This window comes from Nerophis lumbriciformis, linkage group LG17, assembly GCF_033978685.3.
Source record: "Nerophis lumbriciformis linkage group LG17, RoL_Nlum_v2.1, whole genome shotgun sequence".
NCBI classification, from domain to species: domain Eukaryota; kingdom Metazoa; phylum Chordata; class Actinopteri; order Syngnathiformes; family Syngnathidae; genus Nerophis; species Nerophis lumbriciformis.
In genome coordinates, this window is record NC_084564.2 from 44843522 (window position 1) to 44867175 (window position 23654).

At 37.6% G+C, this 23654-nt stretch overlaps 1 protein-coding gene across 1 annotated transcript in view; it reads right to left on the minus strand.

Moving 5' to 3' along the window:
- pitpnm3 (PITPNM family member 3) overlaps positions 1-23654 on the minus strand; it is a 330161-nt gene that overhangs the window by 152238 nt on the left and 154269 nt on the right. Inside the window, exon 5 of the mRNA XM_061973214.1 lies at positions 12579-12802. Within this exon, the coding sequence (XP_061829198.1) occupies positions 12579-12802 (224 nt within the window). The remainder of the gene's footprint in view (positions 1-12578; positions 12803-23654) is intronic.

Below are 23654 nucleotides of genomic sequence, written 5' to 3' on the forward strand. Positions count from 1 at the left end.
GAGGGAGAAGAAACCAGCTTGCCGTGAGTTGGTACTGCGCAAACCTGGCCTTCATTTACTCCAAGAAGTTGGTAGTTGTGACCCCAAGATGCAGGAGACAAGAGGATGATGTACAGCTAAGACAAGTATTTAATTATTGTAACAACAGCAGCTCACATGCATGCTAACAGAGTTGGTAACAAAGAAACAATCCTGGAGCCCTGACGGGAGGGCGAGGCAGGCACTAATAGAAGCCAACTGATTGGCAACCACAACCAAGTGTGATGAGGCTGCCAATCAGCGACAGGTGAAGGGAAAAAGCGCTCAGGGAGACAGACAGAAAATGGAAATAAAATAAGAGCACTGACCAGGAAATAAACACAAACTAAGGAAACAACAGAACATGTGACACCTGACATGACAGATCGTCAAACAAATGTTTTTTTTCTTCAACCATCGGTGCTATGCGAAGGGAAATCAATGTAGGAACATTTCTGCTTTTCACTGGAGGTGCTTTTTCAATTTTCCACTTTGTAGCCCTTTTCAAGCTGGTTGTGTGTGGGATGCAAGTTTGCATGTTTGTTTACAGAGAGCAGCAGTCTGTTGTTTTGACAGGCAGTCTGGAGCCGCCACTGCGAGGAACCCTCATTAGCTCATGCAGCTAGAAGTGCTCCAATCCTTTCAGGGAACAACACAGCAAGCCTGGGAAATAACACAATCGCTCCAGGGACAAAACCATTTCAAATCAGCAACGAGTCCAACGTGGCGTGCTTGTGTGAAAGTTTTGCCTGCAGGCGCCAGAAGGCTCCGACACCTCCGCCCTGTGGTGCGAGTTTTCAGCCAAGCTGTTGGGCAGAATGTGAGGAAATTAGCCGCACGGCAGCAATTCCTTCCCACATGGCCGATGTTTGTGTTGTCACATAAATAAATGAGTCTCCGCACTCCCAACAGTCCAACACTGTCATTAGAGCAAACACTGTTTACCTGACAAAGAAATTGCCAGTTGGGCATGTGTTAGGTTTCTCACAGCGCTGAAAAAAAGAAGAATTGATAATGGTTGAGGAACTGCAGTTCTTTGGAAGGAAGGAAGGAAGGAAGGATGTTCATTGTTATTGCACAAGTACAACAACATTTCATTTCCAGCACAAACCTGTTGGAGAGCAGACACACTTCGGACAGGGCAACAGAACAGGAACCTTGATGGGCCGCCACATAAAAAGTGGGAAAAAATAAATGTTCTTCTCATGAACAATCCCTGAGAGACACCTGTATAACAACCACGCTTGTTATTGTAAGAGCAAACACCGAGGCACTGCTTTTCTAGCATAGTTACACGTTGCTTTGCGATGGCATGCTACAGCATTAGCCGCGAGCTAGCTTCTGCATCAGCAGCTGAATTGCATGAGTTTGTAACGCACAACACAATGTGATAGGACACCAATCTGTACTGAGTGAAAAACATAAACAATCATATTGCAGTATCTGTAAAGTATTAGCCCACATTTTGTTTTGTTTTGTTTGTACAAGGCAAGCTGGACAGGGTGTGTAGTAATAACAAGCATGAAGTGCTGCAAGTATCATGATACATTTAAATAAATTCCGTTAATGCTTGAATTGATCAAAATACAATAAATATTGTACATATTACATATTGATACGATTCTGTCTGTTAATACATTATATGCCTGGTTCTCAAACTTTTTCACCAAGCACCACCTCAGAAAACACTTGGCTCTGGAGAGCCAAGTACCATGGTAATGACCAACTAGAGTTGGAAGATATGATCATTTAAAATTAATTATTTCAAATATGTTTATTTTAATGTATAATTCTATGGCTGGATGTAATAAGGAGTCAGAAAAAATACAAATAAAAATACAATTAATTTGGATGTTTTTAGCAAAATATAGTAAAAATGTAATTAGTTTTTTTTGGTTTTTTTTATTAATAAATATATTTATTTTTAGGTAAAATAAACATAATAATACAATTTATCTCTAGTTTGGATGATTTAGTTCTTGTCCTCCCGTCTCTTCCCCAAGTATGGCTCCATGAGCTGGGCAACCGCCTGGCGATGCCCTACGTCAACAACACGGTCGGCGGCCCGTCGGTGCACAGCTCGTACATCGCCGCCCTCTGCTTCACCCTCAGCCGGACGCCTCGTATGGAATAACGTGATTGGGCAGGCACGCTGTTTATATCGTGGGAAAGCGGACGTGAAAAAAGGCTGTCTTCACTCAGGTCCGCATGGAGCTGGAGGGGGCGTGGCCTTCAGCTCTGGCTGAAAATCGGGAGATTTTCGGGAGAATATTTGTCTCGGGAGGTTTTCGGGAGAGGCGCTGAATTTCGGGAGTCTCCCAGAAAATCCGTGAGGGTTGGCAAGTATGATCTCGACGTGTCAATCACTGGATGTGTGCTGTCACAGTGATTCATGAAGAGAATAATTATAGTCTTGCCCTAAAGAACAGTCTCATATATCCTTTGATGGACAGCATAATGGAACAGTTGATAAAATAGTGAGCTTTCTTTCAGCACAATAATTCACTTTTATTCCTGCTTGCTTATATTACCTTGTACTAGGCCGGTCAAATTATCCCGTTAATTGTGATTCATTAAAATGTATATCATATTTAGCACATTACGTTTTTAAATCACGTTAATCACATTTTTAATATCGAGCGTTGCTGTCTCGGTCTCTACTCCTCTTCTTCTGCTTGACTTTGTGGGGGTGGCAGTGCTTTACGCTTAGCTTTTTTCACTAAAACGATTAGTAGCACAGATTTATTTATTTTGTAGCACAGAACATTTTTTGCAGCAATAAGAAATGTCCTAAATATCACAATTTCATTATTGTGAATGAATGATGAAAGTAGCTTACCACCAGCAGGTGTGAATGAATGATGAAAGTAGCTTACCACCAGCAGGTGTGAATGAATGATGAAAGTAGCTCGCCACCAGCAGGTGTGAATGAATGATGAAAGTAGTTCACCACCAGCAGGTGTGAAATTAATGATGAAAGTAGCTTACCACCACCAGGTGTGAAATGAATGATGAAAGTAGCTTACCACCACCAGCAGGTGTGAATGAATGATGAAAGTAGTTCACCACCAGCAGGTGTGAATGAATGATGAAAGTAGTTCACCACCAGCAGGTGTGAATGAATGATGAAAGTAGCTTACCACCATCAGGTGTGAATGAATGATGAAAGTAGCTTGCCACCAGCAGGTGTGAAATTAATGATGAAAGTAGCTTACCACCACCAGGTGTCAATGAATGATGAAAGTAGTTTACCACCACCAGGTGTGAATGAATGATGAAAGTAGTTCACCACCAGCAGGTGTGAATGAATGATGAAAGTAGTTTACCACCAGCAGGTGTGAATGAATGATGAAAATAGCTTGCCACCAGCAGGTGTGAATGAATGATGAAAGTAGTTTACCACCATCAGGTGTGAATGAATGATGAAAGTAGCTTACCACCATCAGGTGTGAATGAATGATGAAAGTAGCTTGCCACCAGCAGGTGTGAATGAATGATGAAAGTAGCTTACTACCACCAGGTGTGAATGAAGGATGAAAGTAGTTCACCACCGCCAGGTGTGACTGAAGGATGAAAGTAACTTACCGCTAACAGGTGTGAATGAATGATGAAAGTAGTTTACCGCCGCCAGGTGTGAATGAATGATGAAAGTAGCTTACCACCGCCAGGTGTGAATGAATGATGAAAGTAGCTTACCACCAGCAGGTGTGAATGAATGATGAAAGTAGTTTACCACCAGCAGGTGTGAATGAATGATGAAAGTAGTTTACCACCAGCAGGTGTGAATGAATAATGAAAGTAGTTTACCACCAGCAGGTGTGAATGAATGATGAAAGTAGCTTGCCACCAGCAGGTGTGAATGAATGATGAAAGTAGTTCACCACCACCAGGTGTGAATGAATGATAAAAGTAGCTTACCACCAGCAGGTGTGAATGAATGATGAAAGTAGCTTACCACCAGCAGGTGTGAATGAATGATGAAAGTAGCTTGCCACCAGCAGGTGTGAATGAATGATGAAAGTAGCTTGCCACCAGCAGGTGTGAATGAATGATGAAAGTAGCTTACCACCAGCAGGTGTGAATGAATGATGAAAGTAGCTTACCACCAGGAGGTGTGAATGAATGATGAAAGTAGTTCACCACCAGCAGGTGTGAATGAATGATGAAAGTAGTTCACCACCACCAGGTGTGAATGAATGATGAAAGTAGCTTACCACCAGCAGGTGTGAATGAATGATGGAAGTAGCTTACCACCAGCAGGTGTGAATGAATGATGAAAGCAGCTTACCACAAGCAGGTGTGAATGAATGATGAAAGTAGTTCACCACCAGCAGGTGTGAAATTAATGATGAAAGTAGTTCACCACCAGCAGGTGTGAATGAATGATGAAAGTAGCTTACCACCATCAGGTGTGAATGAATGATGAAAGTAGCTTGCCACCAGCAGGTGTGAATGAATGATGAAAGTAGTTCACCACCACCAGCTGTGAATGAATGATGAAAGTAGCTTACCACCAGCAGGTGTGAATGAATGATGAAAGTAGCTTACCACCAGCAGGTGTGAATGAATGATGAAAGTAGCTTGCCACCAGCAGGTGTGAATGAATGATGAAAGTAGTTCACCACCAGCAGGTGTGAAATGAATGATGAAAGTAGCTTACCACCAGCAGGTGTGAATGAATGATGGCTTCTCATTTCTCTGTGAAGTGCTTTGAGTGTCTAGAAAAGTGCTCTATAAATCTAATCCATTATTATTATTATGACCTTGTTGTTGCAGGTAAACAATATTATAGGACACACACAAAAAGGTATTAGCTAGGAACACCAACCTGCCAACTGCTTCATGATGCGGTGTGACATGTCGTGTTCTGAACATTACTTGTGAAAAGTCATTAATTATAGTTACTTGTTACTTTAAAGTAGTTTTAGCATAATAGGTCCAAGCAAAATTCCAGATATTTCCGAACAGGCGCAATTTTGGGGTCCTCATACGCACACCATAATAATACCTGTATGTTGAAGCACAGTACGTCTGACTAGGGTAGCCACAATGCTTCGTCAGTCCATTACGCAGTGTAGCTTTGTAGCTTACCAAAGTCGTACCACACACATTTTTGAGCACCGTTTGTAATGTTCTTTATTCTCAATGAAACATTTTGGTCTCGCTTGCTTACCGGTAATTGCTCGCATCATTTATTAAAACAGGTGTTAACCTGCAGTCCACGCGTATCTCTTATGTGTGACTGCCATCTACTGGTCACACTTATTACACCTTGTACCATAAAAGATTGGTTTGATGTTAGCACAACCAGAATTAATACGTGCTGGTTATAAAGCGCACTGGATTTTAAGTGTGCTTTATGGTCCAAAAAAATACAGTAATTAGAAAGGTTAATGGACTAATGATGATTACATTATTTGAACTTGATTCATAAACAATTTACAGTACCTTAAGATCATTTTCCTTCAACATTTACCTTGAAAATCAACTTTTACCTTGAAAATCAACTTTTACCTTGAAAATCATTTTGTGTCTTGAAAATCAACTTTTACCTTGAAAATCATTTTTTGTCTGGAAAATCAACTTTTACCTTGAAAATCAACTTTTACCTTGAAAATCAACTTTTACCTTGAAAATCATTTTTTGTCTGGAAAATCAACTTTTACTTTGAAAATCATTTTTTGTCTGGAAAATCAACTTTTACCTTGAAAATATTTTTTTGTCATGAAAATCAACTTTTACCTTGAAAATCATTTTTTATCTTGAAAATCAACTTTTACCTTGAAATCATTGTTTTCCTTGAAAATCAACTTTAACCTTGAAAATATTTTTTTGTCATGAAAATCAACTTTTACCTTGAAAATTAACTTTTACCTTGAAAATAATTTTTTGTCTTGAAAATCAACTTTTACCTTGAAAATCATTTTTTGTCTTGAAAATCAACTTTAACCTTGAAAATATTTTTTTGTCATGAAAATCTACTTTAACCTTGAAAATATTTTTTTGTCATGAAAATCAACTTTTACCTTGAAAATCAACTTTTACCTTGAAAATCATTTTTTGTCTTGAAAATCAACTTTTACCTTGAAAATCATTTTTTGTCTGGAAAATCAACTTTTACCTTGAAAATCAACTTTTACCTTGAAAATCAACTTTTACCTTGAAAATCATTTTTTGTCTTGAAAATCAACTTTTACTTTGAAAATCATTTTTTGTCTGGAAAATCAACTTTTACCTTGAAAATATTTTTTTGTCATGAAAATCAACTTTTACCTTGAAAATCATTTTTTATCTTGAAAATCAACTTTTACCTTGAAAATCATTGTTTTCCTTGAAAATCAACTTTAACCTTGAAAATATTTTTTTGTCATGAAAATCAACTTTTACCTTGAAAATTAACTTTTACCTTGAAAATAATTTTTTGTCTTGAAAATCAACTTTTACCTTGAAAATCATTTTTTGTCTTGAAAATCAACTTTAACCTTGAAAATATTTTTTTGTCATGAAAATCTACTTTAACCTTGAAAATATTTTTTTGTCATGAAAATCAACTTTTACCTTGAAAATCAACTTTTACCTTGAAAATCATTTTTTGTCTTGAAAATCAACTTTTACCTTGAAAATCATTTTTTGTCTGGAAAATCAACTTTTACCTTGAAAATCAACTTTTACCTTGAAAATCAACTTTTACCTTGAAAATCATTTTTTGTCTTGAAAATCAACTTTTACTTTGAAAATCATTTTTTGTCTGGAAAATCAACTTTTACCTTGAAAATATTTTTTTGTCATGAAAATCAACTTTTACCTTGAAAATCATTTTTTATCTTGAAAATCAACTTTTACCTTGAAAATCATTGTTTTCCTTGAAAATCAACTTTAACCTTGAAAATATTTTTTTGTCATGAAAATCAACTTTTACCTTGAAAATTAACTTTTACCTTGAAAATAATTTTTTGTCTTGAAAATCAACTTTTACCTTGAAAATCATTTTTTGTCTTGAAAATCAACTTTAACCTTGAAAATATTTTTTTGTCATGAAAATCTACTTTAACCTTGAAAATATTTTTTTGTCATGAAAATCAACTTTTACCTTGAAAATCAACTTTTACCTTGAAAATCATTTTTTGTCTTGAAAATCAACTTTTACCTTGAAAATCATTTTTTGTCTGGAAAATCAACTTTTACCTTGAAAATCAACTTTTACCTTGAAAATCAACTTTTACCTTGAAAATCATTTTTTGTCTTGAAAATCAACTTTTACTTTGAAAATCATTTTTTGTCTGGAAAATCAACTTTTACCTTGAAAATATTTTTTTGTCATGAAAATCAACTTTTACCTTGAAAATCATTTTTTATCTTGAAAATCAACTTTTACCTTGAAAATCATTGTTTTCCTTGAAAATCAACTTTAACCTTGAAAATATTTTTTTGTCATGAAAATCAACTTTTACCTTGAAAATTAACTTTTACCTTGAAAATAATTTTTTGTCTTGAAAATCAACTTTTACCTTGAAAATCATTTTTTGTCTTGAAAATCAACTTTAACCTTGAAAATATTTTTTTGTCATGAAAATCTACTTTAACCTTGAAAATATTTTTTTGTCATGAAAATCAACTTTTACCTTGAAAATCAACTTTTACCTTGAAAATCATTTTTTGTCTTGAAAATCAACTTTTACCTTGAAAATCATTTTTTGTCTGGAAAATCAACTTTTACCTTGAAAATCAACTTTTACCTTGAAAATCAACTTTTACCTTGAAAATCATTTTTTGTCTTGAAAATCAACTTTTACTTTGAAAATCATTTTTTGTCTGGAAAATCAACTTTTACCTTGAAAATATTTTTTTGTCATGAAAATCAACTTTTACCTTGAAAATCATTTTTTATCTTGAAAATCAACTTTTACCTTGAAAATCATTGTTTTCCTTGAAAATCAACTTTAACCTTGAAAATATTTTTTTGTCATGAAAATCAACTTTTACCTTGAAAATTAACTTTTACCTTGAAAATAATTTTTTGTCTTGAAAATCAACTTTTACCTTGAAAATCATTTTTTGTCTTGAAAATCAACTTTAACCTTGAAAATATTTTTTTGTCATGAAAATCTACTTTAACCTTGAAAATATTTTTTTGTCATGAAAATCAACTTTTACCTTGAAAATCAACTTTTACCTTGAAAATCATTTTTTGTCTTGAAAATCAACTTTTACCTTGAAAATCATTTTTTGTCTGGAAAATCAACTTTTACCTTGAAAATCAACTTTTACCTTGAAAATCAACTTTTACCTTGAAAATCATTTTTTGTCTTGAAAATCAACTTTTACTTTGAAAATCATTTTTTGTCTGGAAAATCAACTTTTACCTTGAAAATATTTTTTTGTCATGAAAATCAACTTTTACCTTGAAAATCATTTTTTATCTTGAAAATCAACTTTTACCTTGAAAATCATTGTTTTCCTTGAAAATCAACTTTAACCTTGAAAATATTTTTTTGTCATGAAAATCAACTTTTACCTTGAAAATTAACTTTTACCTTGAAAATAATTTTTTGTCTTGAAAATCAACTTTTACCTTGAAAATCATTTTTTGTCTTGAAAATCAACTTTAACCTTGAAAATATTTTTTTGTCATGAAAATCTACTTTAACCTTGAAAATATTTTTTTGTCATGAAAATCAACTTTTACCTTGAAAATCAACTTTTACCTTGAAAATCATTTTTTGTCTTGAAAATCAACTTTTACCTTGAAAATCATTTTTTGTCTGGAAAATCAACTTTTACCTTGAAAATCAACTTTTACCTTGAAAATCAACTTTTACTTTGAAAATCATTTTTTGTCTGGAAAATCAACTTTTACCTTGAAAATATTTTTTTGTCATGAAAATCAACTTTTACCTTGAAAATCATTTTTTATCTTGAAAATCAACTTTTACCTTGAAAATCATTGTTTTCCTTGAAAATCAACTTTAACCTTGAAAATATTTTTTTGTCATGAAAATCAACTTTTACCTTGAAAATTAACTTTTACCTTGAAAATAATTTTTTGTCTTGAAAATCAACTTTTACCTTGAAAATCATTTTTTGTCTTGAAAATCAACTTTAACCTTGAAAATATTTTTTTGTCATGAAAATCTACTTTAACCTTGAAAATATTTTTTTGTCATGAAAATCAACTTTTACCTTGAAAATCAACTTTTACCTTGAAAATCATTTTTTGTCTTGAAAATCAACTTTTACCTTGAAAATCATTTTTTATCTTGAAAATCAACTTTTACCTTGAAAATCATTTCTTGTCTTGAAAATCAACTTTTACCTTAAAAATCATTTTTTATCTTGAAAATCAACTTTTACCTTGAAAATCATTGTTTTCCTTGAAAATATTTTTTTGTCATGAAAATCAACTTTTACCTTGAAAATTAACTTTTACCTTGAAAATCATTTTTTGTCTTGAAAATCAACTTTTACCTTGAAAATCATTTTTTGTCTTGAAAATCAACTTTAACCTTGAAAATATTTTTTTGTCATGAAAATCTACTTTAACCTTGAAAATATTTCTTTGTCATGAAAATCAACTTTTACCTTGAAAATCAACTTTTACCTTGAAAATCATTTTTTGTCTTGAAAATCAACTTTTACCTTGAAAATCATTTTTTGTCTTGAAAATCAACTTTAACCTTGAAAATATTTTTTTGTCATGAAAATCTACTTTAACCTTGAAAATATTTCTTTGTCATGAAAATCAACTTTTACCTTGAAAATCAACTTTTACCTTGAAAATCATTTTTTGTCTTGAAAATCAACTTTTACCTTGAAAATCATTTTTCGTCTTGAAAATCAACTTTTACCTTGAAAATAATTTTTTGTCTGGAAAATCAACTTTTACCTTGAAAATCAACTTTTACCTTGAAAATCATTTTTTGTCTTGAAAATGAACTTTTACCTTGAAAATCATTTTTTATCTTGAAAATCAACTTTTACTTTGAAAATAATTTTTTACCTTGAAAATCAACTTCCATCCATCCATCCATTTTCTACCGCTTATTCCCTTTGGGGTCGCGGGGGGCGCTGGAGCCTATCTCAGCTACAATCGGGCGGAAGGCGGTGTACACCCTGGACAAGTCGCCACCTCATCTCAGGGCCGAAAATCAACTTTTACCTTGAAAATATTTTTTTGTCATGAAAATCAACTTTTACCTTGAAAATCATTTTTTGTCTTGAAAATCAACTTTTACCTTGAAAATCATTTTTTGTCTTGAAAATCAACTTTTACCTTGAAAATCATTTTTTGTCTTGAAAATCAACTTTTACCTTGAAAATCATTTTTTGTCTGGAAAATCAACTTTTACCTTGAAAATCAACTTTTACCTTGAAAATCAACTTTTACCTTGAAAATCATTTTTTGTCTTGAAAATCAACTTTTACTTTGAAAATCATTTTTTGTCTGGAAAATCAACTTTTACCTTGAAAATAATTTTTTGTCTGGAAAATCAACTTTTACCTTGAAAATCAACTTTTACCTTGAAAATCATTTTTTGTCTTGAAAATGAACTTTTACCTTGAAAATCATTTTTTATCTTGAAAATCAACTTTTACTTTGAAAATAATTTTTTACCTTGAAAATCAACTTCCATCCATCCATCCATTTTCTACCGCTTATTCCCTTTGGGGTCGCGGGGGGCGCTGGAGCCTATCTCAGCTACAATCGGGCGGAAGGCGGTGTACACCCTGGACAAGTCGCCACCTCATCTCAGGGCCGAAAATCAACTTTTACCTTGAAAATATTTTTTTGTCATGAAAATCAACTTTTACCTTGAAAATCATTTTTTGTCTTGAAAATCAACTTTTACCTTGAAAATCATTTTTTGTCTTGAAAATCAACTTTTACCTTGAAAATCATTTTTTGTCTTGAAAATCAACTTTTACCTTGAAAATCATTTTTTGTCTGGAAAATCAACTTTTACCTTGAGAATCAACTTTTACCTTGAAAATCAACTTTTACCTTGAAAATCATTTTTTGTCTTGAAAATCAACTTTTACTTTGAAAATCATTTTTTGTCTGGAAAATCAACTTTTACCTTGAAAATATTTATTTGTCATGAAAATCAACTTTTACCTTGAAAATCATTTTTTATCTTGAAAATCAACTTTTACCTTGAAAATCATTTTTTGTCTTGAAAATCAACTTTTACCTTGAAAATCATTTTTTGTCTTGAAAATCAACTTTTACCTTGAAAATAATTTTTTGTCTGGAAAATCAACTTTTACCTTGAAAATCAACTTTTACCTTGAAAATAATTTTTTGTCTTGAAAATGAACTTTTACCTTGAAAATAATTTTTTATCTTGAAAATCAACTTTTACTTTGAAAATAATTTTTTACCTTGAAAATCAACTTCCATCCATCCATCCATTTCCTACCGCTTATTCCCTTTGGGGTCGCGGGGGGCGCTGGAGCCTATCTCAGCTACAATCGGGCGGAAGGCGGTGTACACCCTGGACAAGTCGCCACCTCATCTCAGGGCCGAAAATCAACTTTTACCTTGAAAATATTTTTTTGTCATGAAAATCAACTTTTACCTTGAAAATCATTTTTTGTCTTGAAAATCAACTTTTACCTTGAAAATCATTTTTTGTCTTGAAAATCAACTTTTACCTTGAAAATCATTTTTTGTCTTGAAAATCAACTTTTACCTTGAAAATCATTTTTTGTCTTGAAAATCAACTTTTACCTAGAAAATAATTTTTTGTCTGGAAAATCAACTTTTACCTTGAAAATCAACTTTTACCTTGAAAATCATTTTTTGTCTTGAAAATCAACTTTTACTTTGAAAATCATTTTTTGTCTGGAAAATCAACTTTTACCTTGAAAATATTTTTTTGTCATGAAAATCAACTTTTACCTTGAAAATCATTTTTTATCTTGAAAATCAACTTTTACCTTGAAAATCATTTTTTGTCTTGAAAATCAACTTTTACCTTGAAAATCATTTTTTGTCTGGAAAATCAACTTTTACCTTGAAAATCAACTTTTACCTTGAAAATCAACTTTAACCTTGAAAATATTTTTTGTCATGAAAATCAACTTTTACCTTGAAAATCAACTTTTACCTTGAAAATCAACTTTTACCTTGAAAATAATTTGTTGTCTTGAAAATCAACTTTTACCTTGAAAATCAATTTTTATCATGAAAATCAACTTTTACCTTGAAAATAATTTTTTGTCTTGAAAATCAACTTTTACCTTGAAAATAATTTTTTTCCTTGAAAATCAACTTTTACCTTGAAAATATTTTTTTGTCATAAAAATCAACTTTTACCTTGAAAATCATTTTTTGTCTTGAAAATCAACTTTTACCTTGAAAATCATTTTTTGTCATGAAAATCAACTTTTACCTTGAAAATCAACTTTTACCTTGAAAATCATTTTTTGTCTTGAAAATGTTGTCTCTGTTTCATTGGCATTAGAAATGACATGTTTCCTTTGACCACAACAAGCTTGGTTCTCAGTGACGTGTGTGAAGTTGTCCAACAATAAATGGCCGGGTGTCGGGGGAGACTCACTTGGACACCAGCGAGAAGGCCTCGGCACACACAGCCGGGCACGCCACCAGTTTGATCATCACGTGTTGGGCGGCGGCCTGGAAGTGAGCTCGCGTCACCTTCTCCAGCACGGACATCAGGGTGGCCACGTCGCCGGCCTTCGCGCTCGGGTCCCCGCCAACCGTGTCCAGAATGTTCCCCCCGTGTACAACTAGCAGCAGAACATGGGTCCCACATTTGGAATTCTACAAAAAAACATAAGCATATACGTTCAAATTGTAGCCATTTGAATGTGGCACTGTGAAGCTAAAGCCAAAAGCAGTGAAGTTGTCACGTTGTGTAAATGCTCAATAAAAAGAGAATACAACAAATCCTTTTCTACTTATATTCAATTGAATAGACTGCAAAGACAAGATATTTAACGTTCCAAATGGAAAACGTTATTTTTTGCAAATAATCATGAATTTTGAATGTAATGGCAGCAACACATTGCAAAAAAGGCATTTTTACCAGTGTGTTACATGGCCTTTCCTTTTAACAACACTCAGTAAAGGTTTGGGAACTGAGGAGACACATTTTTGAAGTGGAATTCTTTCCCATTCTTGCTTGATGTACAGCTTAAGTTGTTCAACAGTGTCCCTTCTCATATTTTAGCCTTCACACATTTTCAATGTCTGGACTACAGGCAGACCAGTCTTGTACCCGCACTCTTTTACTTTTACACGTAGCTTGGCATTGTCTTGCTGAAATAAGCAGGGGCGTCCATGGTAACGTTGCTTGGATGGCAACATATGTTGCTCCAAAAGCTGTATGTACCTTTCAGCATTAATGGTGCCTTCACAGATGTGTAAGTTACCCATGTCTTGGGCACTAATACACCCCCATACCATCACACATGCTGCCTTTTACACTTTGCGCCTAGAACAATCCGGATGGTTCTTTTCCTCTTTGGTCACGACGTCCACAGTTTCCAAAAAAAATTTGAAATGTGGACTCGTCAGACCACAGAACACTTTTCCACTTTGCATCAGTCCATCTTAGATGAGCTCAGGCCCAGCGAAGCCGACGGCATTTCTGGGTGTTGTTGATAAATGGCTTTGGCTTTGCATAGTAGAGTTTTAACTTGCACTTACAGATGTAGCGACCAACTGTAGATACTGACAGTGGTTTTCTGACGCGTTCCAGAGCCCATGTGGTGATATCCTTTACACACTGATGTCCCTTTTTGATGCAGTACTGCCTGAGGGATGAAAGGTCACGGGCATTGCTGCTTACGTGCAGTGATTTTTCCAGATTCTCTTAAGTATCTTGTCTTTGCAGTCTATTCAATTGAATATAAGTTGAAAAGGGTTAGCAAATCATTGTATTTACTGTCAGAGTGTGTAGGTGACGAACCCCAAGATGCAGAGACGGCAGGCTTGGTGCAGGTAAACATGATTTAATTTAACACTAAAACAAAAACAAACAAAAGGGTACAAACAAAAGGCGCGCACAAGGCGGAGAACAAACTTGGCTATGAACAAAAACTAGCACCGAGGCTAACTGTGGACAAGAAACAAAAACACTTCCTGTGACACGAAGGACTATGACATGAGCAGAGTGAACAGAACGATAAGTATTAATAATGACAGGCAGCAGCGACAATAATCCAGCCCGGACTGGAGGACAAAACAGATCTAAATGGTAGCTGGCTGATTGACAGCAGGTGTGGCCAGGTGCCAATCAGCCAGGAAAAAACACTCAGGGATACGAGCAGGAAATAAAGACAAAATAAGAGCGCTAACAGGAAACAAAGACAGACAAACTCAAACATGACCAAACTGTCAGGGACAAGCCTGACATTTAGCATTTACACAAGGTGACAACTTCACTGCTTCTGGGGTTTCTATCACTTAGTGCATTTTCTCTAAAAGAATGGAATGAAAAAAAAATTGTACAAAAAAAGTCAAACCTAATTATTTTTTAAATAATGTTTTTAATATCAGATAGAAGGTGCAACAAAAGAGGATATTATCATTATTAGTTTCTTCACAGTTTTTTTCCCCCTGGACAGTTGTTGAGACTGGAATTGTTTCATCACCGTCACCTTGAAATTAGCATATTTTTTTCTGCTCGTCAACTTGCCCGACCTTTGACCTCTGCAGTGTAACGTCATCCACCCTGGCCACTGCTGTGTGGGAGTGACAGGACGAAAAGCTCTGACTCACTTGAGTAAAAGCCAGTTTGGTATTTGGTTGTGGAAGACAACTTTGGGTTCCTGACTTTGGTGGAGGGCAAACAAATATTAGGTAATCATGACATCATTATTTATGAAATATTACTGTATCATATTACAGACAGCTGAGGTAATTATGACATCATTATTAATCAAATATTACTGTATCATATTACGGACAGCTGAGGTAATCATGACATCATTATTAATCAAATATTACTGTATCATATTACAGACAGCTGAGGTAATCATGACATCATTATTGATCAAATATTACAGACAGCTAAGGTAATCATGACATCATTATTGATCAAATATTACTGTATCTTATTACAGACAGCTGAGGTAATCATGACATCATTATTGATCAAATATTACAGACAGCTAAGGTAATCATGACATCGTTATTAATCAAATATTACTGTATCATATTACAGACAGCTGAGGTAATCATGACATCATTATTGATCAAATATTACTGTATCATATTACAGACAGCTGAGGTAATCATGACATCATTATTAATCAAATATTACAGACAGCTAAGGTAATCATGACATCATTATTGATCAAATATTACTGTATCGTATTACAGACAGCTGAGGCAATCATGACATCATTATTAATCAAATATTACAGACAGCTGAAGTAATCATGACATCATTATTGATCAAATATTACTGTATCATATTACAGACAGCTGAGGTAATCATGACATCATTATTGATCAAACATTACAGACAGCTGAGGTAATCATGACATCATCATTAATCAAATATTACTGTATCATATTACAGACAGCTGAGGTAATCATGACGTCATTATTGATCAAATATTACTGTATCTTATTACAGACAGCTGAGGCAATCATGACATCATTATTAATCAAATATTACAGACAGCTGAAGTAATCATGACATTATTGATCAAATATTACTGTATCATATTACAGACAGCTGAGGTAATCATGACATCATTATTGATCAAATATTACTGTATCATATTACAGACAGCTGAGGTAATCATGACATCATTATTAATCAAATATTACAGACAGCTAAGGTAATCATGACATCATTATTGATCAAATATTACTGTATCGTATTACAGACAGCTGAGGCAATCATGACATCATTATTAATCAAATATTACAGACAGCTGAAGTAATCATGACATCATTATTGATCAAATATTACTGTATCATATTACAGACAGCTGAGGTAATCATGACATCATTATTGATCAAACATTACAGACAGCTGAGGTAATCATGACATCATCATTAATCAAATATTACTGTATCGTATTACAGACAGCTGAGGCAATCATGACATCATTATTAATCAAATATTACAGACAGCTGAGGTAATCATGACATCATTATTAATGAAATATTACTGTATCATAATACAGACAGCTGAGGTAATCATGACGTCATTATTGATCAAATATTACTGTATCTTATTACAGACAGCTGAGGCAATCATGACATCATTATTAATCAAATATTACAGACAGCTGAAGTAATCATGACATTATTGATCAAATATTACTGTATCATATTACAGACAGCTGAGGTAATCATGACATCATTATTGATCAAACATTACAGACAGCTGAGGTAATCATGACATCATCATTAATCAAATATTACTGTATCATATTACAGACAGCTGAGGTAATCATGACATCATTATTAATGAAATATTACTGTATCATATTACAGACAGCTGAGGTAATCATGACGTCATTATTGATCAAATATTACTGTATCTTATTACAGACAGCTGAGGCAATCATGACATCATTATTAATCAAATATTACAGACAGCTAAGGTAATCATGACATCATTATTAATCAAATATTACAGACAGCTGAGGTAATCATGACATCATTATTAATGAAATATTACTGTATCATAATACAGACAGCTGAGGTAATCATGACATCATTATTAAGGAAATATTACTGTATCATAATACAGACAGCTGAGGTAATCATGACATCATTATTAATGAAATATTACTGTATCATATTACAGACAGCTGAGGTAATCATGACATCATTATTATGATGCTAGTTTCATCGTGCTCTGCCTTCTTTTCCCCTCCTCTTGGAGCGCTTTCATTTGTAGTTTTCTTAGCCCTTTATAGTGTAGTTTCTGTTTATAGCTTTTTGCTGCAGTTAATCGTAGATTGTTGTTGTTTTTTATTATTAGATCCGTGGAGATTTTGCTATGGCCTTTTTTCCTCCCTCGGGAGAGATTTTCCGTTGATTGTTTTTCTCCCTGTGCTACGTTTCCTTTTTACTCTTGTGTTCAAGTCTGGAGTTCATCGCCATTTGTTTGTATTCACTCTATCTGAAGAGAGTTCTCAGAAACTGTTGAATAAAAAGCCTACTTTAATCATTTCCCGTCTGCAACTGAGTCCTCATTCTTGCCAAGGCCTAACAAAACATTGTTGATGCTGGTAAAATGACAAGGAAAAGAAGTGAGTAGTTCACCTTCATATGGAGCTAAAATGTATTTTTATTATTATTATTATTATTATTTGTTTGTCCTGTCCAGCTTCTCAGGCTAAAATGTATTTATAACATCGCTATCAAATACTTTTGTCAGGCTTGTCCTTGACAGTTTGGTTCTGTTTTAATTTTTCCTCTGTTTGTCTGTATTTCCTGTCAGCGCTTTTATTTTGGTTGTTTCCTGCTTGTCTCCCTGAGCGCTGTTTCCACTCAGCTGCGGCTGATTGACACCTGACCACACCTGGTGTCAATCATCCAGCTGCTATTCATACCTGCCCTGCCCTCCAATCACTGCTGGAGTATTGTCGATGTCAGTGTAGCTGTAAGCTGAATGCTGTGGACTCTTTGTTTTTTCCATAGTTCCTGTTCTCCTGGTATCCTGTTTCCTGTCTTCAAGGTCCTGGTTTGTGTTTTCTTTATTTCCGACATTAAATCATGTTTTCCTGCACCAGTCCTGCCTTCTCTGCATCTTGGGGTTTGTCACCTACACCATGTAACAGAATACTCCAGCCTATTACGAACCCCACAGAGATTTCGATGGCGGAGAGGCTTGACAGGATTCTGGCAATGATGGCTAAATTGAGGAAAACTTTGGCCTCATTTCAAGCCCTCTCCCACCCATCCCTTTTGTCTGTGGGCCTATCTGGGCACGTCTGGGATCCGTCCCTTGAGTAGCTGTGCAGCTGCGGAGGCACAGCTACCTCTCACCCCAGTGAGTCTGCAACAGACGCCACCATGCACTCCGGTGGGCCAGCAGAGGGCGCCACCATCCTCTCCGGTGGGCCAGCAGAGGTCGCCGCCATCCTCTCCGGTGGGCCAGTAGAGGACGCCACATCCTCTCCGGTGGGCCAGCAGAGGGCGCCACCATCCTCTCCGGTGGGCCAGCAGAGGGCGCCACCATCCTCTCCGGTGGGCCAGCAGAGGGCGCCACCATCCTCTCCGGTGGGCCAGCAGAGGGCGCCACCATCCTCTCCGGTGGGCCAGCAGAGGGCGCCACCATCCTCTCCGGTGGGCCAGTAGAGGACGCCACATCCTCTCCGGTGGGCCAGCAGAGGGCGCCACCAACCTCTCCAGTGGGCCAGCAGAGGGCGCCACCATCCTCTCCAGTGGGCCAGCAGAGGGCGCCACCATCATCTCCGGTGGGCCAGCAGAGGGCGCCACCATCATCTCCGGTGGGCCTGCAGACGCCGCCACCATCATCTCCGGTGGGCCAGCAGAGGGCGCCACCATCATCTCCGGTGGGCCTGCAGACGCCGCCACCATCATCTCCGGTGGGCCTGCAGACGCCACCATCATCTCCACTGGGCCCTCCCACGCCGGCAGACCAGCCGCCTGCCCTTTGGACTCTGCCCACGCCGGCAGACGAGCCGCCTGCTCTTTGGACTCCGCCCACGCCGACGACCTTGTCTTCCTCGTCTCTTCCTCCGCCCACAACGACGACCTCGTCTTCCTCGTCTCTGGCTCCGCACACAGCGACGACCACATCTTCCTCGTCTCTGGCTCCGCTCACGGCGACGACCTTGTCTTTTTTGTCTCAGGCCCCGCCCACGGCGACAACCTCAGCTTCCTCTTCCCTGGCGGGCTGTTCCACGGCGTCGCCAGCTTCCTCGTCACCGGTGGGTCGTCCCACGGCTTTGACGTCGTCTCCACCATCGTTGCCTACGCGACCTGCAGCTGGCCTGACGCGCTGGCGGCCAGTAGGCACGAGCGTGCGGACCTCTCGTTGGCCACAGATGTGGTCGTTCCATTGCGGCGGCGTTCTACTTGCCGTCGCCACCTGACTCTTACCCGCTGATTGCAGGGACACTTGACCTGGCGGCCCACCGCCTTCTCCTCCCTCCACCCTCCCGTGGCTTTGGACTTTTGTTTTTCTGTTTTTATTTCCAGAACGTCTGGTATCTGTTATCGGAAGGGGGGCTACTGTCAGGCTTGTCCCTGACAGTTTGGTTATGTTTTAGTTTTTCCTCTATTTGTCTGTATTTCCTGTCAGCGCTTTTATTTTGGTTGTTTCCTGCTTGTCTCCCTGAGCGCTGTTTCCACTCAGCTGCGGCTGATTGACACCTGGCCACACCTGGTGTCAATCATCCAGCTGCTATTTATACCTGCCCTCCAGTCAGTGCTGGAGTATTGTCGATGTCAGTGTAGCTGTAAACTGAATGATGTGGACTCTTTGTTTTTTCCATAGTTCCTGTTCTCCTGGTATCCTGTTTCCTGTCTTCAAGGTCCTGGTTTGTGTTTTCTTTATTTCCGACATTAAATCATGTTTTCCTGCACCAATCCTGCCTTCTCTGCATCTTGGGGTTCGTCACCTACACCATGTGACAGAATACTCCAGCCTATAACGAACCCCGTGGAGATTTCGATAGCGGAGAGGCTTGACAGGATTCTGGCAATGATGGCTAAATTGAGGAAAACTTCGGCCTCATTTCAAGCCCTCTCCCACCCATCCCTTCTCTGCATCTTGGGGTTCATCACATAAACCATGTGACAACTTTTTGGTCACATTTGCTTTAATAAAACAAACAAAATATTTGGATTGGTTTTTTTACCTCTCTGTATTAGTATTTTAAGCAGCACTATCTATCCTCCATTAAACGTACTTTGTGTGATCACCTTCCTTTTGTCTTGAAGTCCAGTTTAGATTTTGGATATATAATCCTCCATTTTAAAAGACACATTCATTTCATTTCATTTTAGTTCATTTAAAGCAGAACAAACAATACTTTTGCATCTGACGAAAACAAAACAAACACTGGCTTCCTGTAATACAAAAGCCAAAAGTTGTCACGTTGTGTAATTAAAAAGAGAATACTGTCATGTCTGTGTAATCATGTTTTGTTTTAGTCATGTTTTGTTTTGTTTAGTTATTGGACTCTTTAGTTTCTGGCTTTTCACTCCCTTGTCTTGTTTCCATGATTACCCATTAGTTTCACCTGTTCCACGTTTGGACTCATTGTGCACTCTTGTTTGTCACCATAGCAACCCATTAGTTTTCACCTGTCACGTCACGCACCTGTTTCACGTTTTGAGTCACGCACCTGTTTTCACTAATCATGTCTGTAGTATTTAAGTTCATTGTTTTCAGTTTGTCTTTCTGGCGACATGCCACATTTATGCTTCTGCACACTCTCCACACACCCTTAAGACCCTTGCTGCTCTTTTTTCATGCCGGTTCCATGCCAAGTAAGTTTTTGTTTATCAAGCCACAGTTAGTGGTTTTTGTTGTTCATAGTTTCTGCCTTTGTGCAAGTATTTGTTTTCATAGCCAAGTCGTTTCTCCGCCACTGTGCGCGCTTTTGTTTGCTTCCTTTTTTTTGTAGTTATAGTGTTTAAATAAATCATGTATTCACCTTCACGCCACATCTGGTCCAAATCACTTGCACCTCGGGAGAACAAACCAAGCCATGGTCCTAGTCTTGACAGAAACAAAAAACACTAACTGTGGCTTAATAAACAAAAACTTACTTGGCATGGAACCGGCATGAAAAAAGAGCAGCAAGGGTCTTAAGGGTGTGTGGAGAGTGTGCAGAAGCATAAATGCGGCATGTCGCCAGAAAGACAAACTGAAAACAATGAACTTAAATACTACAGACATGATTAGTGAAAACAGGTGCGTGACTCAAAACGTGAAACAGGTGCGTGACGTGACAGGTGAAAACTAATGGGTTGCTATGGTGACAAACAAGAGTGCACAATGAGTCCAAACGTGGAACAAGTGAAACTAATGGGTAACTATGGAAACAAGACAAGGGAGTGAAAAGCCAGAAACTAAAGAGTCCAATAACTAAACTAAACAAAACATGACTGAAACAAAACATGATTACACAGACATGACAAATACAATGATTTGCAAATCCTTTTCAACTTATATTCAGACTGCAAAGACAAGATATTTAATGCTCGAACTGGTAAACTTTGTTATTTTCTGCAAATATTAGCTCATTTGGAATTTGATGCCTGCAACATGTTTAAAAAAAGCTGGCACAAGCGGCAAAAAAGAGTGAGAAAGTTGAGGAATGCTCATCAAAGAACATCCCACAGGTGAACAGGCTAGTTGGGAACAGGTGGGTGCCATGATTGGCTATAAAAGCAGCTTCCATGAAATGCTCAGTCATTTCACCATCTACGCTCCGTAATATCATCAAAAGGTTTAGAGAATCTGGAGAAATCACTGCACATAAGCCATGATATTACTTGACTTGACTTGACTTGACTTTATTAATTCAAGCTTGCAGTGGAGCCGGGGCCCCACTGAAAAAACAGCTGAACTTTACAATGAATATCAAACAAACAAAAAAATAATAAAAAATACAAAATAAAAAAAATAGATAAATAAATAAAAATAAAAAGTAAAAAAAATGAAAAGAACAGACAGTATTTTATATAAAAAAACGTATTTAATTAGATAGTGTCATTATACAGTTTAATTGCAGTACGCAGGGTAGAGTTTATTACGCACCTTGGATCCGTCAGGCGGTACTGGGGGACATCAGTATGTAAAGGATATCGCCACATGAGCTCAGGAACACTTCAGAAAACCACTGTCAGTAACTACAGTCGGTCGCTACATCTGTAAGTGCAAGTTAAAACTCTACTATGCAAAGCAAAAGCCATTTATCAACAACACCCAGAAACGCCGCCAGCTTCGCTGGGCCCGAGCTCATCTAAGATGGACTGATACAAAGTGGAAAAGTGTTCTGTGGTCTGACGAGTCCACATTTCAAATTGTTTTTGGAAACTGTGGACGTCGTGTCCTCCGGACCAAAGAGGGAAAGAACCATCCGGATTGTTATAGGGTCAAAGTGTAAAAGTCAGCATGTGTGATGGTATGGGGGTGTATTAGTGGCCAAGACATGGGTAACTTACAGATCTGTGAAGGCGCCATTAATGCTGAAAGGTACATACAGCTTTTGGAGCAACATCTTTTTCATGGACGCCCCTGCTTATTTCAGCAAGACAATGCCAAGCCATGTGTTACAACAGCGTGGCTTCATAGTAAAAGACCTGTCACCCATTGAAAATGTGTGAAGGTTAAAATATGAGAAGGGAGACTGTTGAACAACTTAAGCTGTACATCAAGCAAGAATGGGAAAGAATTCCACTTCAAAAATGTGTCTCCTCAGTTCCCAAACCTTTACTGAGTGTTGTTAAAAGGAAAGGCCATGTAACACACTGGTAAAAATGCCTTTTTTGCAATGTGTTGCTGCCATTCAATTCTAAGTTCATGATTATTTGCACAAAAAAACAAAGTTTCTCAGTGTGAACATGAAATATCTTGTCATTGCAGTCTATTCAATTGAATATAAGTTGAAAAGGATTTGTTGTATTCTCTTTTTATTTACCATTTACACAACGTGACAACTTCACTGCTTTTGGCTTATGTACAAATGTCAGGTTTGTTCTAAATAAAGTTGTTTGGGGAAAAAAAAAAACCCGCTGGCTTCCATACTGGTTAGAGATGCGCGGTTTGCGGGCACAACCGCGGAGTCCGCGGATTATCCGCGGATCGGGCGGATGAAATTTAAAAAAATTAGATTTTATCCGCGGGTCGAGTCGGGTCTGGCGGTTGAAATTAAAAAAAATTAGATTTTAAATATATTCAGGCGGGTGGCAGTTAAACCAATTGGGAAATATATATACATAGTTAAATGTTGTTACCCACATACGAAAAACGAGCAGGCACCTGCAGCATATGCCACAACAGAAGAAAGAAAAAAAAAGAGATGGACACTTTTACGGAGCGGAGAAGGGACGCCTCGCCGGGGTCCGGGACCGAGGCCCCTTCCCCCGAGAGGGCCCTACGGGAGCCGTAGCTGAGGCGATCCGCGAGAAGGGCCCGACGCACGTCCAGGGTCACCACCGCGCCCACCGCACCGACACCCGCCTCGTCCGACTTCGCCGCGGCCGGCGTCACACGCAGCAGGTAAGCAGCTTACCTGCCCGCCACCCCCGTGGCCGGGGGCTCGTAACAGGGGTCACTCCGCGCGCTCCGCCCGCGCAGCTTACCTGCCCGCCACCCCTGTTGCCGGGGGCGCGTAACAGGGGTCACTCCGCGCGCAGTGCGCTCACGAAAGGGGTGGGGCTCACCCTGGTTGATATAGACAGCAGGACGGTGGCCATGGAAGTCGAAACCCGCTAAGGAGTGTGTAACAACCCACCTGCCGAATCAACTAGCCCTGAAAATGGATGGCGCTGGAGCGTCGGGCCCATACCCGGCCGTCGCCGGCAGCGAGACGCGCTTGGAGGTGCGCTCAGCGCGGCTCCCATATGATTGCGCACTGGTGTGCGTCTGGGTCGTGACAGCGTGGCACGCGAATGTCTGTGCTGCATTGGATCAGTCTCCTTTCTTTAACAGGCAAAA